We start from the raw sequence: 14,627 nt of genomic DNA on the forward strand, positions 1-14,627 counted from the left end.
TTCTCTGTAATTTGGATGCATTTTAAAGATCTAGCCTACACTATTACTGAAATGCTGGAAAGTATTTACAAGAATAATCTTTCATCACCACTCAAAAGAGAAAGAAAAAAGTAAACATTTAAAAATGAGGCGTTATTACGCAGTAATTAAAGTTATAGAGCCAATTTGCAGCATTATTACTTTCGCTCATTTTCACATTTTTAAAATGACATCTCCATTTTTAAACAGGAGATTTAAATAAATAATACTTTCCTATTATTACATTAAATATGATTTATTCTTATTATTCCAAGCATATGACATATTTTACAGCAGACTATCATTCGACTGACCACGTGAGCAGTGTTCCCAGGTGCGCAGGATCACAAACTCGCTCCTCCACCGTGAATAAATCACCATCCGAATGCACAAATTTTATCACTGAGGTGGCATGCAAAATAATTTTACGGACGTCCACATGAGAAACAGTTACCATAGGACTTAAGACTGTAACATAAAATGTGGAAAAAGTGAAGAACTGTGAATCTAGTATTAGCATAGCCATATTGTACACTAATATTGCTAATACTAGAAAGTTGTTGCACAGATCATAAAACACAACTGTGTGTCATCATAAAAACACGACAAGACTAAATTGTTTAAAAAGTATTTATTGTGCTGCAAAGAAACAAAATAATACAAGAAATTGGAAAAAAAAATCTGCTGTGCTACAGGAATTCTGAGTCAACTTTTCATCTACCCTTTTTATAAATCTGCAGTTTCATGACCCATGTTGACAGGTTTTTTTATTTGTTTTTTTTATATTTATTTTTTAACATGAACATTAAACACCAGTAGTATACAAACTCCAGAAGGGTTGATATTTCATGTAGAAAGAAAGAATGAGAGGGTGGAGAGGGGACACAGGGACACATTTCTAGAAGCTTCCTGGGCTTCAATTTCTTGGAACAAATAAACTTGCTTAGCATCCTTTTAAAAAAAATTGTTTACTCTCTGAAGAGCCCACAAAAGAAAGAAAGAAAGAAAAAAAGAACAAACGGACACTCTATGAACTTTGAAATGTTCTTTGAGAGATCGGCACAGCATGAGCTGCGTCTTCCGCCAAGTTCAGTTTTTCTGCTCAACAATAAATTATTAAGGTCATAGACAATATATTACATCTCTAATTCTTACTCTCTCAAAACCTTTTTTGTATTTTTTTATTACATTTTTTTTTTGCGTATGTTTTGGCGAGTGACACTCAAGTATTTACAACAATACTTAGAGAATGCACAAAAAAAAAATTAAAAAAAATTAAAGACTCCACCCTGTAAGACCCAAATAAATGTGCAGGTCTGCCACGAATCAAATCTAGTCATTGGTGTTTGTCAGTTTTCATCCATGAACTCGGAGGCAATGAGGAGGAAATGTTGTTTAGTGTGTGGAAATTGCATTTCAACTTGAAAGTGGGCTATGCACAGATTTCACATTGCTCATTAAATATGGATGACATCTTGCTGAAATGCTTTTGAGTTTATTTTTGTAAAGGTGGTTGGGTCCTCCAGAGCAATGCTCTCTCCAGCGATCCATTAATAATTCTTGTTTACCGTCTCTCTAATGCTTTTTGATTGTCCGTGACTGAAAGACACAACTAACAATCAATTGTTTCACTTCCACAAAACAGAAACGTGGTAAAGAATAAACAGGAGTAAAGGTCCAGATCTCTGTAGCCATAAACCTTCAAGAGCAAGTGCTTGTCAGCGAGTTAAAACTCATAAAGTGAATGATATTGTGAACACATGGCTAAATATTTATTACGGGATTGAATGTTAAAGTTCTGAAACAAACGTATCATTGGGAGACATATCTGGGTCATACTTCAGCCCAACATCAAAAGAACAACAAGAGAAAGAAAACAAAACCACAAACTAGATTTTTGCATTGGGACATTATTTTCAAGACAATTAAAAAGTGAGTTCACCCAAAAAAGAAAATTCTGTCATTAATTACTCACCATCATGTCATTCCAAACCTGAAACAATTTCTTTCATCTTCAGAACATAAATGAAGATCTTTTTAATGAAATCGAGAGCTTTCTGTCCCTCCACTGACAGCTACTACTTTCAAACCCCAAAAAGGAAAGATATCATAAAAGTAATCCATGTGAACCAAGTTGTATAACCTTTACAAAATATGAATCTGCAACGTGCTTCACGAGAGCACCATGATGCATGCATGTTGTGTTGACATGAGAGGAGACGTTGTTGCGTGAATGCACTGTGGTAAATTATGTTTTTGCTTAAAACACTTGCATCTCTTTATACATTTTAGGTTAAATCACTGGCGTCACATGGATTACTTTTATAATGCCTTTATTACTTTACTTGAAAAGTGTCAGCTTATGTCAATGGAGGGACAGAAAGTTCTCATTTCATCAAAAAGATCTTCATTTGTGTTCTGGTAATGACCAAATGTAAACAAATGTGTTTGGATCGACATAAAGCGGATAAATTAATTACATAATTTTCATTTTTTTGGGGGGTGAACTAACCATTTAAACACATTTTCAAAACTTTCCTTTCCCATTCCTGTAATGAGAAGATATTGATGAAATATATTTCTACATCATACCAGTATTTGCTTTACTGCATTGAACCTAGTCTGATTAAAATAATAATAATAATAAAAAAATGTCATAAAATAATGCCACCATGCAAAATTATAAATTGTCCCATTTTCTTTATTCAAAAATTAATTTCTCTCTCTCACATTTTATTATGTTTTTTTGCATTTGATTTAGTGGTGAAATTTGACTCGGAAGTGTTTTCGTGAGATTCACGATTATCACTGCACAGGGTCCCACAAGGGCTTAGGAAAAGTAAAAAAGAAGGGCTATTCTATTAAAAAGATTAGTTAGAAAACAAACCAAAACAAGAAAGAAACACATAGGTTACTTTTCTCTCTCTATTATAAAAGTGCCAAGTTGTATAGCTCTACAAACAATATCACATATAGATAAAGAAGACAAACTATCACAAATCAACAGCCCCGCCCATTCTCCCTCCCACTGCCCCTCCCCTCGCCCCGCCCCCTCACTTCAACAGCTTATGTCCATCAAACATTCCAGTAGTTCTGACACCTGAAGGGACTCATGACAGGAAACAATGAAACTAGAGCTTAGTCGTTCAGCTGTTCGATCACAATGACGCTGCTTCACTTACAGAAACAAAGGTTTTGTTCACACTGCACACAAATTCTTTTTTCTTTTTCAAATCTAATCTAAAAAAAATTGGCTGTCCACATTGTGTGAAAATTAGATTTCTTTTCTTCTTGTGGTTTTCTTTTTCACACTACTAAAATGATCTTGAGTTGAATAAGCCAAATAATCCGATTTATGACCTGTCAAAGCCAAAGTGAGTCTCATGGGCCCCAAAACGTTCAACTGAGCAAAGCTCTACGAGAAAACGAGAGGGGGGAAAAAATCACACAAAAATAAGGATAGAATGAGATGTTTGTCTTTCTTTCTGTATCATCTGTGCTTTTTTACCGCCAAACAAGAAAGGCAATGGAATGCCTGTCATCATCAGTTTGCCATATTATAAATCTCTCGTTTTGCTCAATCATAAATACATTCATTAGGAAAATGAACTAAAAAACCTTACAGATGAGGAGAAGTCATGTGTGCGTACATGTGCGTCTGTGTGCGCGCACTCATACGTACATGCGCGAACACATATACATTACACACATACATATATACTCACATAATATTTCAGGCCTTTTCATTCTAGCATTAATATGTACATAAATGTTCCTATAATAGCTTTGGATTTATTAAGCCAAATTTGTTCTCGGCTAGATAACCAGAACACAAAGGTGCCTCAGTAACGTTTCGAAGCTTCCAGAAAAGGAGGCCGTTTCGGGAACAGTACAAATAAAGAAAATGGAAAACATTTATCCAAAAACAGTATACGTTTGTCTCAAAACCCCTACCAAAAATCATTCGATCACTCGACCTCATTCATAAAACACTGGCAATTTTTCTTTTCAAATTTTTGTTTCGCGTAAATCATTCGTAGAACCATTCTCTCATAAATTGTCGACAATTTGCAACTTTTTTTCTTAACTACAAGTATTGTTTTGAGCAACCATTTGTAAGATCATTCATACAAAGTTTTCAGACAATTTAGGAGCTCCGCCATGCGGATAGAGAAACACTGCTTTGCGAATCTTTGAAACATTTGCGAATAACTTTAAACCTGTGATTCGGAGTGTTTATCAAATTTTTGTAAAAACATTCCTTCATACATTTTTGGTTAACTTAGAATTGTGTAAATAGTTTGCAGAAATATTAGTATTTACAATCATTCATACGTCCATTTGTATGCAAACTGCCGACAATTCAGAATTTTTTGGGAAATAGTTTGTTAAACCATTTGTATGTCAAGCATCGACGGTTTACATTTTTTTGTGTGTGTATAATATTCACAGAACTAACAGTATTTACGTCACTCTTAGGTAAATTGCTATCAACTTTGTATTTTGTGTTTCTAATGTAAAATGGTGTGAGGGGTTTTGTTGAACAATTTACCCAAATATTACTAGATTTTTAAACATACTCAAGAATGTTTAGTAATGCTTTAGAATACAGCCTGCAAAGTACTGCGCAAGTAAATGAATGTACAGCGTACCTTTTGGTAATTATAGTGTACTTACAAAGTAGGCACGTGTAGGTATAAGGGAACGCGCCTTTTACCATAGTGTGCTTTTAGCCCTGTTTTATCCTATAAATAATTTGTTAATTTTCCTGGTTATAACACCTTTATTCCTCAAACTTGACATATTGATCCCTAATACCTACACATACATACTTTATAGGTACACTATAATTAAAGGTATGCTGTAAATTAATTTTACTCACGCAGTACTTTCCGGTCTGTATTATAAAACTTTACTGTTAAGGATTTTAATGATTTGCTCGCATTTTTAGGAATAAGGCCATTTGATTCTATGTTTTCTTGGTAAACATTTCTTTAAAGACGCAAACGATCCTCACAACTATTTTTCATTCCTACAAAATGAGGTTTACAGAATCAAAGCAAGAAAAGCGGCACTTGTAAAGCATAGTCTCAAATCCAAAACCACTATCGTCATGTTCTTGCATCTCGTGACACAACCCTCGTTTCAGGAAAATGTATATTTTCTAGGAGTGCTATTTTGCTCGAAGTTGTGGGAGAAAGAGCAAATGGTGTTTGTATGATTAAATGGGAAAATGCTCTTAACATGTAGGCAGAAATACAACATGGAGACCCCACACATCCATTAACAGGAAGAACTCATGTCCACAGAGCAACTTACTCTGTTTTCCTCCTTTTGTCTTTAAAAGATTAAAAAAAAAAAAACAATGGCCAAACTCACCCACTGCACTGGGGAAATCTTACAGTAGCATCTCTCCTACAAAAAAGCATCTGTTGCAACAACAGATTTTTTTTTTTTGTTGCCTGATTTTCCCTCTTTTTTCCCATCTACCCATCTCTTTGCTGTGCTCCGTAGAAAGTCCAGCGTCTCCTCTGTCTCTGGGAAGTGAACGTCCCTCCTCGGCCTCTCGCCGCATCTAGGCGCATCAGGTACCGCAGACAGAGAAGCTTTGGTTCAGCGATAAGTGTTCACACAAGCACTTGTGTCAAAAAATTATCACTCCTAAAATAATTTCTCTCTTTTCCAACAAAAAAGTAGGAATGCAGGAAAAATATTGTTGAAAACAAACAAACAAAAATACCCCAGTTGTCCTAATCCCAAAGATGTACGTTTGACTTCACGGTTACCTTCAACTTGTGCCTGAACATCCACGAAATCTCACGCCCACACAAAAAGATGCTCACCAATCACACCTCTGATTCACAAAAATATTCTGGAAGAGTCCTCTCTGATTTAACACTCACACTCTGTAATGGTTCGCTTACATAGGTGCGGCTTCCATTTCCTGGTGAGACTTTTGGGTGCTGACGTGTGATATATTTTTTCGATTTGCTTGGAGTGACTTATGTGACTATTATAATTGTTATTCTGCATCAGGGTCTCTTCTCTGCCCACTTGGTTTGGTGGCTTTGTCCATCTCTACAATTTTATAGTAGGTGTTCATGTGCCGCAAAGGTTTGGCAGCTGAACACGGGCTCAGTCTCTCTCTTTCTCATTCACTCACTCTCTCTCTCTCTCCCTCTCTCTCCTGTTTCTCACGCGGTCTGGTAGAAGTTGTCAGCTTGCAGGTTGTTGTGTTTCTGCATGCTGTAGTAACCGCTGTATCTTGAGTCGGGATCCGCAATGCGGAGCATACGTTGGGAGCTGTCCACCTGGACCTTCGTCCCCTTCTGGCAGTCCACATACACCAGCTGGTTATTGAGACACGTGGGCTATACAGCAGATATGACAGGACAAAGAACAAAGTAAATCTTGGACCACAGAGACAGTTTTCACATACATATGAAACTAAAGGTTAAAAATACACCACAGGACTTTTACCCAGAATTGCAGTCGCAAACATTGGATGCTAGATGACAGATTTCATAAAAAATTTTTGTGTGTATGATAGCAGACTCAAATTTGTAGGATTCCATCCAGTTGGAGGATATCAAACCATTATTTTTCATTTGTCATGCGTCTCCTATAGCAATGAGCAATGAGTTTGTTGTTTTCTGAACAACGTGAACGTCTGGTAGTGTGTGATCCTCAGTCACGTACTGTATGCGATTTATTCAGATTTCCAAATACTGAAAATCTGATAGTCATGTTGTGTATTCCATCCTTAAGTATCATTTTGCGAATGAAAATAAAGTTTGGAAGAAAAAATATCAGTCAAAAGTTTGAGAACAGTAAGATTTTGTAAAATGTTTTTAGTCTCTTCTGCTCACAAGGCTGCATATATTTGATCCAAAATACAGCAAAAACAGTATTATTGTGAAATATTTTTACAATTTAAATGTACTTTAATATATTATTATATATTGAATATGAATATATTTATTATTATTATCAGCATTGAAAGCAGTTGTGTTAATTGTTTTTTTCAGGATTCTTTGATGAACAGAAAGTACAAAAGAACAGTATTTATCTGAAAATGTAAAGCTTTTGAAACATTATACATGTCTATACTATCCCTTGATCAGTTTAATGCATCCTTGTTGAAGAAATGTATACTAAAAAATAAAAGATCCCAAACTTTTGAACGATAGTACATTGTTACAAAAGCTTTCTATTTCAGACATACTCTTCTTTTGAACTTTCTATTCATCAAAGAATCCTAACAAAAATGTTTTAAACAACTGCTTTCAACATTGATAATAATTATAACTGTTTCTTGAGCAGCAAATCAGCATATTAGAATGATTTCTGAAGGATCATATAATACTGAAGTAGTAGAGTAGTACACACACACGCGCGCGCGCACGCACGCACGCACGCACGCACGCACACATACACACACACACACACAATTTAAGCATCTATCTACCATTCTCACTCCATAAGGCCTATATAAACCTTCAAACTTTTTTCAAAATCCTGTTTAGTACACTAAGTCAAACTGTGATTGTATCCATGTAGTGAACTGTGATGAATATCCAATGTACCTTATTGGGTGTGCGGTAGCAAGGCATAGGAATCCACTGCTTCCGCTGGTTGACCAACAGCAAGGTGGCGATAGTGAGCATCATCATTAGGATGGGCAGTGCCACCCAGGCCCAGTGCAGACCAGCATCCTCGCTGCGCATTGGCGTCTTTCCATCTAGGTATGGCATCTGCAGACTTCCAAAGTCACCTGAAAAAACCCACAATGCACCTGTTAGCATATTTGGCACCTGTCAGCAGTGACTCATTAAGCATCGACTCACTGGCGCGATGTAGAGCAATTCAGAATTCAATCATGCCATATGAAATGCAAATGTGGCTTGATTTGTAAAAGCAGGTAATGTCAGACATCCATATCAGCAATTAAGGCAAATGCCAGAGTCTAGACAGACAGACTCCCACTCACATCAGCCTCAGTGGAAAAAAAAAACATGGAAAATCAAGAAGAAATTACAGATTGCTATCAAAGAAAATCAAAAGAAACAAACAGCCAGCTTTGTGAAACCCTTGACAGTGACGTGCGATTGAGATTGCTTTAAAAGTCACAGAATTCTTGCTAAGTCCATAGCGAGTACATGAAATTGTTCGAAAGAATTAAATCAGGAGTAAAGTACTCTATGAACTTAACTCTTCCCCCAAATAAAAAAAAGTGTCCCAGCCAGCGCCAGGACATTATATATATATATATATATATATATATATATATATATATATATATATATATATATATTTATATAGCTGTTTTTGTCAAAGGTTTTGGGTTTTGTCTGGGTCAGATTCAGAACAATAATCAAAACGATTGTGTTAATGATGTATGTGCGTAAGCAATGCTTCTATTGCTTGTTTCTGCTTCTTCACCTGTGTTTGAGATTCTATACTCTTTCAGAAGATCCGTAATAAGAATTGGCTCATTTGCTAATAAATCAGACTACATTGGTTGTGCTGTGTGGATTTTTTTTTTTTTTACTATCGAACTAAGACAAACATTTGCACTCTCATACAAACCTCTGAATTGTGGCATAATATCGTTTTCGCTACGAGTCGGCCAGGCTGGTTGATGTCTTTGCTTGTCTCCTCGTTGGTCCGTCTTCTCGATGGGCACGTTTGTGGGAGCGTAACTCTCTGTAATTAGATCATCAGAGAAATGAGCGCACAAAGAAAGAAAAAAAGAGAGAAGAGAGTGTTACAGAGAAACACACACACACACACACACACACACACACACACACACACACACACACACACACACACACACACACACACACACACACACGTTTGTTTTTGTGAATTGTGGGGACATTCCATAGGCGTAATGGGTTTTATACTGTACAAACCGTATTGTCTATCCCCTTACACTGCCCCTGCCCCTAAACCTACCCATCACAGGAAACATGCTGCATTTTTACTTTTTCAAAAAAACTCCTCCTGTATGATTTATAAGCATTTTGAAAAGTGGGGACATGGGGTAATGTCCTGATATGTCACCATTTTCTGTAATACCTATGTCATACACATGTTATTATACACATTTTTGTCCTGATATGTCACAAAAACAAGCACACACACACACACACACACACACACACACACACACACACACACACACACACACACACACACACACACACACACACACACACACACACACACACACACACACACACACACACACACACACACACACACACACACACACAATACAAATTGTAACTACATTAAGAGGAGTTGAGAAGTGCCCACTCTAAACAAGCAAGACTCGGGTCAGTGTGAAATTGGGGGCTGCGGGGCTAATTAAAAGCTCATCTTCAGAGCTGTGTCTTTGAGTGGGAAAGCACCAAAGGGTGAGTGATTACCCAGAGTGCACACGACACACTCTCAACCCCCTCACTGATCCAGAGCCAAGTGACACCGCAATAAAGAGGGCCGTGATCAATGACATTATCTCCCAAATGCAAAGAGAGCTAATTTAGCCTCTGTCCAACTTCGACTTAATCAATTCTTTTAAATGATTCATCTCAACGAGTCCGTATTTAGACGAAAGACCCATTCAATTAGAGAGAAGGTTCTAAGTAAACACTGCTTTATGAGAGCAAAAGAGAGGGAGAGAGTCGGTGAGATTAAGAGAGAGCATAAAAAAGAGAGGGAAACGTGTGACAGAACTACAGAGAGCAAAACTGCAGGGTACTTGGATCAGAGATACTGCCATTTATTCTAGTCACTGTGAAGTAGCTTCCATCTAATTTATGCAGGTAATTTATTTGCGAATAAAACAGCATTTAACTGAATGATGTATTGTAGAATGAAAAAGAATATTCAGTGGGAAATAATGTAGGGCAGGTCTTGATTTTATCCATCAGGATTTGATTGAATAGTAAAAAGTGGTTTTATTGGTTAAACTTATTTGCCCCGACCCTGTGAGATTGAATATGTTAGCAGAACAGAAAAATAGTCTTGATCTGTTAAATGGTTCTTTCATCTGCAATGTTCTTTGCAGCAATTTCTTTCTTTGGAGGTAACCATAGCTAATTCAAGAACACGCAGATTGGAAGCACTTCTTCCTTCATTTAACAGCAATCAGTCTGCTCTTATAATGCACCCAGAATGATAGAACAGAGTGATTTTACCTCAAAAGTACTTGTTCACACTTTCTCATGCACTGATGATATTATATGAAATTATGTTAGCTTGGGTTTTTGTGATAAAGTTCAGCTTTTGGCCAATTAAGCTTTTTGCAATTATTAAAAAAATACATCTAATTGAGAAACAATGTGAATCAACACCACAACTGTAGCAGCCAACCTTGCGAAACACAAAACTGATGTCACTGCCAATACTTTTGGCCAGTAGATTTGCGATGTGTTCACCATGCAGCTTAACTTTTCCTCAGTCTGTTCAACCCTGATCACAGCGCATAAATCCTGACCTGGACACATGGGGCAGCAGCTGCCCTCCACGGTGACCGGCTGATGGCAGGGTAAGGCCGGACAGCTGACAGTCGAGCAGAGGGTCTGGCCTTGCAGGCAGTAGCAGTGCGTGCAGCTGTCAATGTCCCATCGCTCCTCATCCATGTACGTCTTCCCGTTGAAATGACACACGGCCCTCGGTGTGGCATCTGGTGAAGAGGTGGGAGAAATGCTCGGTCATAACCGTGTGATAAACACCCACATATGATCAAAAGGCAGCTAAACTAAGCGGTCTGATCTTGGGCAATATGATCTTCAGCTGTGCATACCTAGACAGTATGGGCAACACTGTCCCTTTCTGAGCACAGGCCGGGCGCAGTTGACCGGTGGGCACGACTCTGAGAAGCAGCTGATGGCTCCGTCTAGACACACACAGCTAGAGCAGACGTTAGGCTTCCAGGACTCAGCGGCCAAGAAGATATCACCATCCTCATTCCTGCAGTAGCTGGGCATGCTGTCATTACTGGGCGTTTGGGGGGTGACTGGATCATCTGTAGAGACACATATAAATGGATTTATTTAGGTGGCACTTTATTTGTTTTCTATTTAAATATATATTCAAATTTAGTTTATTTGGTAACACTGTTCCATCATTAATGAATAACTACACCGCAACAAATGAGTAATACAGTTTTAACACACTAGTAACTACTATTAAAGGGATAGTTCACCCAAAAAAGAAAAATTAGCCCATGATTTACTCATCCTTAAGTCATCCTAGATGTATATGACATTCTTCTTCTGATACTCTGTTTTTGAAGTCCATAAAAATGCATCTGTCCATCAAATAATGTGCTCCACACAGCTCCAGGGGGTTAATAAAGGCCTTCTGAAGCAATTCGATGCATTTGTGTAAGAAATATATCCATATTTAAAACTTTTTAAAGTAAAGTTCCAGTTGATCGCCTTCCGTGGAAAGTGTTGAAAGTGCTTTTTCAAAGTTCAAGATGCGTATGCAATGTCTGACGAGTGTAACTGGTCGCGTAAGCCTTCAAACTGCAGATGTTTTTAACACTTTCCATAAAATGAATACGGAAGGTGATCGGCCGAAATTCACCTAGGATGACCTTAAGAGTGAGTAAATCATCGGCTAATTTTCATTTTTTGGGTGAACTATCCCTATAACTAACAAGAAACTCTAATTAACAAATTAGTAAGGTATAGTGCTCAGTTGAATGAGGTAGTTCACTATTAGTTAATCAACAACTACTATTTTTTTCACACTTCCCAGAGGACTATTAAGAACTATTCACAATTAACATGAATAATGCATAATTATATAATTAATTCTAAAGTGAAGGTCATAGTAACCCACTATTAATGACTCAAGTATTACCAAATTCAATTAGCAAAAGGTACAAGTTAAATTTAGACGTAATTAGCCAATTTTTATAAGTTAAGCATATTTATATTGGGCTGTATTTGTTTCACATCAAATTAAAAGTGAAAACATTATAACATAGCAAAAATGCAAGAAATGTCAACATAGACTGACTAAAACATAAAAACTCAAACATAAATATTCATAGCAACTCAAACAACACAAGCTCAAAAAAAATCTCGAAACATTCTCCCTTTCATTTAGAAAGCTGAAAATGATTTCAGTGGCGTTGAAGAGCAAAAGGAAGTTTGCTATAGTTGATTTGCTGAAATATGCATCCCTTCAATTTTTCTGTCATCCCTTTAGCTCAGTGTTGATCACGTATTCCAGTGCCCATGCAGTATTCATCATTTCAAACAATCGCATTGCATTATGCAAATTCATATTTTGTTAACGTTCCTCCCATCAAAGTCCTTTCAATGGTGAATCTTTAAAAAAAATAGAAAATGATGCCCTTAATTCTACTCATACAAGATCCAAATATCACTGCTACTTTGACTTCTCATGTGACCTTGTTTTTGGTAAGTTAGAGCAGGTCTGACAATCTTTTTCAAACGTAAAGATTTCTGTTGACAGCATACCTGGACAGTGAGGGCAGCAGGAATCCTGCGTTCTGATTGGACTGTGGCAAAGCAGGGGCGGGCACACTTCTGTCTCACAGAGCACACGGCCACTGTGGCAGGTGCACTGCGTGCAGGAGTCAATGTTCCACGTCTCTCCCTCAACAAAGTACTCTCCACCAGGGGCCAAACACACGGATGCCTCACTTAGCTCTGGCTTATGGGAACTGGACTCTTCTGAAAGAGATAATCAATATTTTAACACATGTAAAAGGCATCTTTGAGTATATAGGGAGATGGTAAATATGTTGTGCATGGTTGACTTACCTGGGCAGGTGGGGCAACAGTGGCCGGGTCGGATGGTGGGGTTATCACAGGGGGGCACCGGGCAAGAAATAAGGGCACACATTTCTCTCCCAGCATGGCAGTAACAGTCCCTGCATCCGTCATGCCAACTCTGCCCGTTCTCGTGCCTGCGGCCGTCCATAGACAGGCAGGAGCCCAATTTCACAGCAGGAGCCACAGACGACGAACTCTGATCTGCACAAGTGAATGAACAATAAACATATCAGCTGACTTTCTGCCTTCATAGAGCTTACAAAATTACTGTGGCAGTACCACGATGGTCAGGTGGTGATTTGAATGAAGAGAGAATGATTCATATAATGAGTAATATAGCTGTTTGATAATGTAAATGTCTACAAAGTTTCAAAGATCCAAGTGAGCGATTAAATTTTTCATCTTACTGGGCAAATCTATGTAGGTTTGTAACAAACTTGCTTAATGCCAGCTGGCTTTCATTGGCTGCCTGCGAACAACGTCTATTTTCTTTGACCCACCCTCAAACACCAGTGTTGTCGGCATGTGGAGAAAACGTGTGCTTTCAGTGCTGCAAAAGCATATTCATTTTGCATGTACTTCCAAAAGATGAGGATTCGGGCTTGAATTTGTATGGTAAAGCCATTATTACTATTCGTATCACTGTGTAACAAGTGAAAGGCAGGCACTGGAGCTGAAATTTAGATATGGTAATGGTAGTTTCGTTTTAAACACACATTGTAAGCGGTAGACCGATCACAACAGACAGGGCCATCTGACCAATCAGAGCAGAGTAGGCTATCGGAAAGGAGTTTAGAGAGACTGGATCCTTTAACAAACTATTTCAGATACTGTGAGAGAAGAAGTGATGCTTTTGATCGTTAAAGGGATAGTTCACCCAAAAATGCAAATTCTGTCAATAATTACTCACCCTAATGTCGTTTGACACCTATAAGACCTCCATTCATCTTCGGAACACAAATGAAGATTTTTTTTTTTTTAATCTGATGGCTCAGAAAGGCTTTCATTGACACCAATGCCCTTTCCTCTCTCAAGACCCATAAATGGCACTAAAGACGTCTTTACAAAGCCCATCTCACTACAGAGGCTCTACAATAATTTTATGAAATGACAAGAATAGTTTTTGTTTGCAAAAAAAAAAACCCTATATAATGACTTATATAGTGATGGGCCGATTTCAAAACAAATATTCGAACGGTTATGAATCATGAATCAATACGCTGATTCATAACGGTTCGACACATTTTTCTTTTTTTTTTGTGCACAAAAACTATTCTCTTTAAGGCCTATGCAATTCATAGTCATTTTTATAACTATGGGAGATTTTTAACTTTAAGGACATTTTTTGTTTACTTTTGTGTGCCATGTAAACAAAACTGTTACTGTAGGTCACCACTTGATGCCCAATGTAAAATCTGGCTTGAGATCAACTGCTTTACAGTGAAAGCAGATCATAATTAAAACACATTTGGAGGAGGTTGTATTTAGAGTCAGGTCCTGGTGTATTTTTTTGGCATAGTGAAACGGGAAAGCCAGAGGATTCCCTGAATAATTTTTACATTTATATTCCAGACATTTAACCTCTTCAGTGAAACATTTTCACTGGCTGCTCCACAAACAGCGTGAAATGACAAAATATGCAAGCGATGCTTTGCACGCCCCAAACCCCACAGCACAAAACATTCTCAAATCTCATTCTATCTGCCAAGAGCGTCACCTCTCACTGCCTCTCTATAACAGCGGCACGGCTCCAGCCAAGCCCCAGTCAATATCACAGAACCA

At 37.7% G+C, this 14,627-nt stretch overlaps 1 protein-coding gene across 1 annotated transcript in view; it reads right to left on the minus strand.

The window, feature by feature from the left end:
- Window positions 1–634: 634 nt before the first annotated feature.
- crim1 (cysteine rich transmembrane BMP regulator 1 (chordin-like)) overlaps window positions 635–14,627 on the minus strand; it is a 153,902-nt gene continuing 139,909 nt past the window's right edge. The window contains exons 11-17 of the mRNA XM_067455424.1: window positions 12,834–13,046; window positions 12,528–12,743; window positions 10,835–11,056; window positions 10,526–10,714; window positions 8,608–8,724; window positions 7,605–7,792; window positions 635–6,389 (exon numbers count right to left, since the gene is read on the minus strand). Coding sequence (XP_067311525.1) covers window positions 6,213–6,389; window positions 7,605–7,792; window positions 8,608–8,724; window positions 10,526–10,714; window positions 10,835–11,056; window positions 12,528–12,743; window positions 12,834–13,046 — 1,322 coding nt within the window. The 3' untranslated portion in view covers window positions 635–6,212. The remainder of the gene's footprint in view (window positions 6,390–7,604; window positions 7,793–8,607; window positions 8,725–10,525; window positions 10,715–10,834; window positions 11,057–12,527; window positions 12,744–12,833; window positions 13,047–14,627) is intronic.

Source organism: Pseudorasbora parva, chromosome 10, assembly GCF_024679245.1.
Source record: "Pseudorasbora parva isolate DD20220531a chromosome 10, ASM2467924v1, whole genome shotgun sequence".
Taxonomy (NCBI): Eukaryota; Metazoa; Chordata; class Actinopteri; order Cypriniformes; family Gobionidae; genus Pseudorasbora; species Pseudorasbora parva.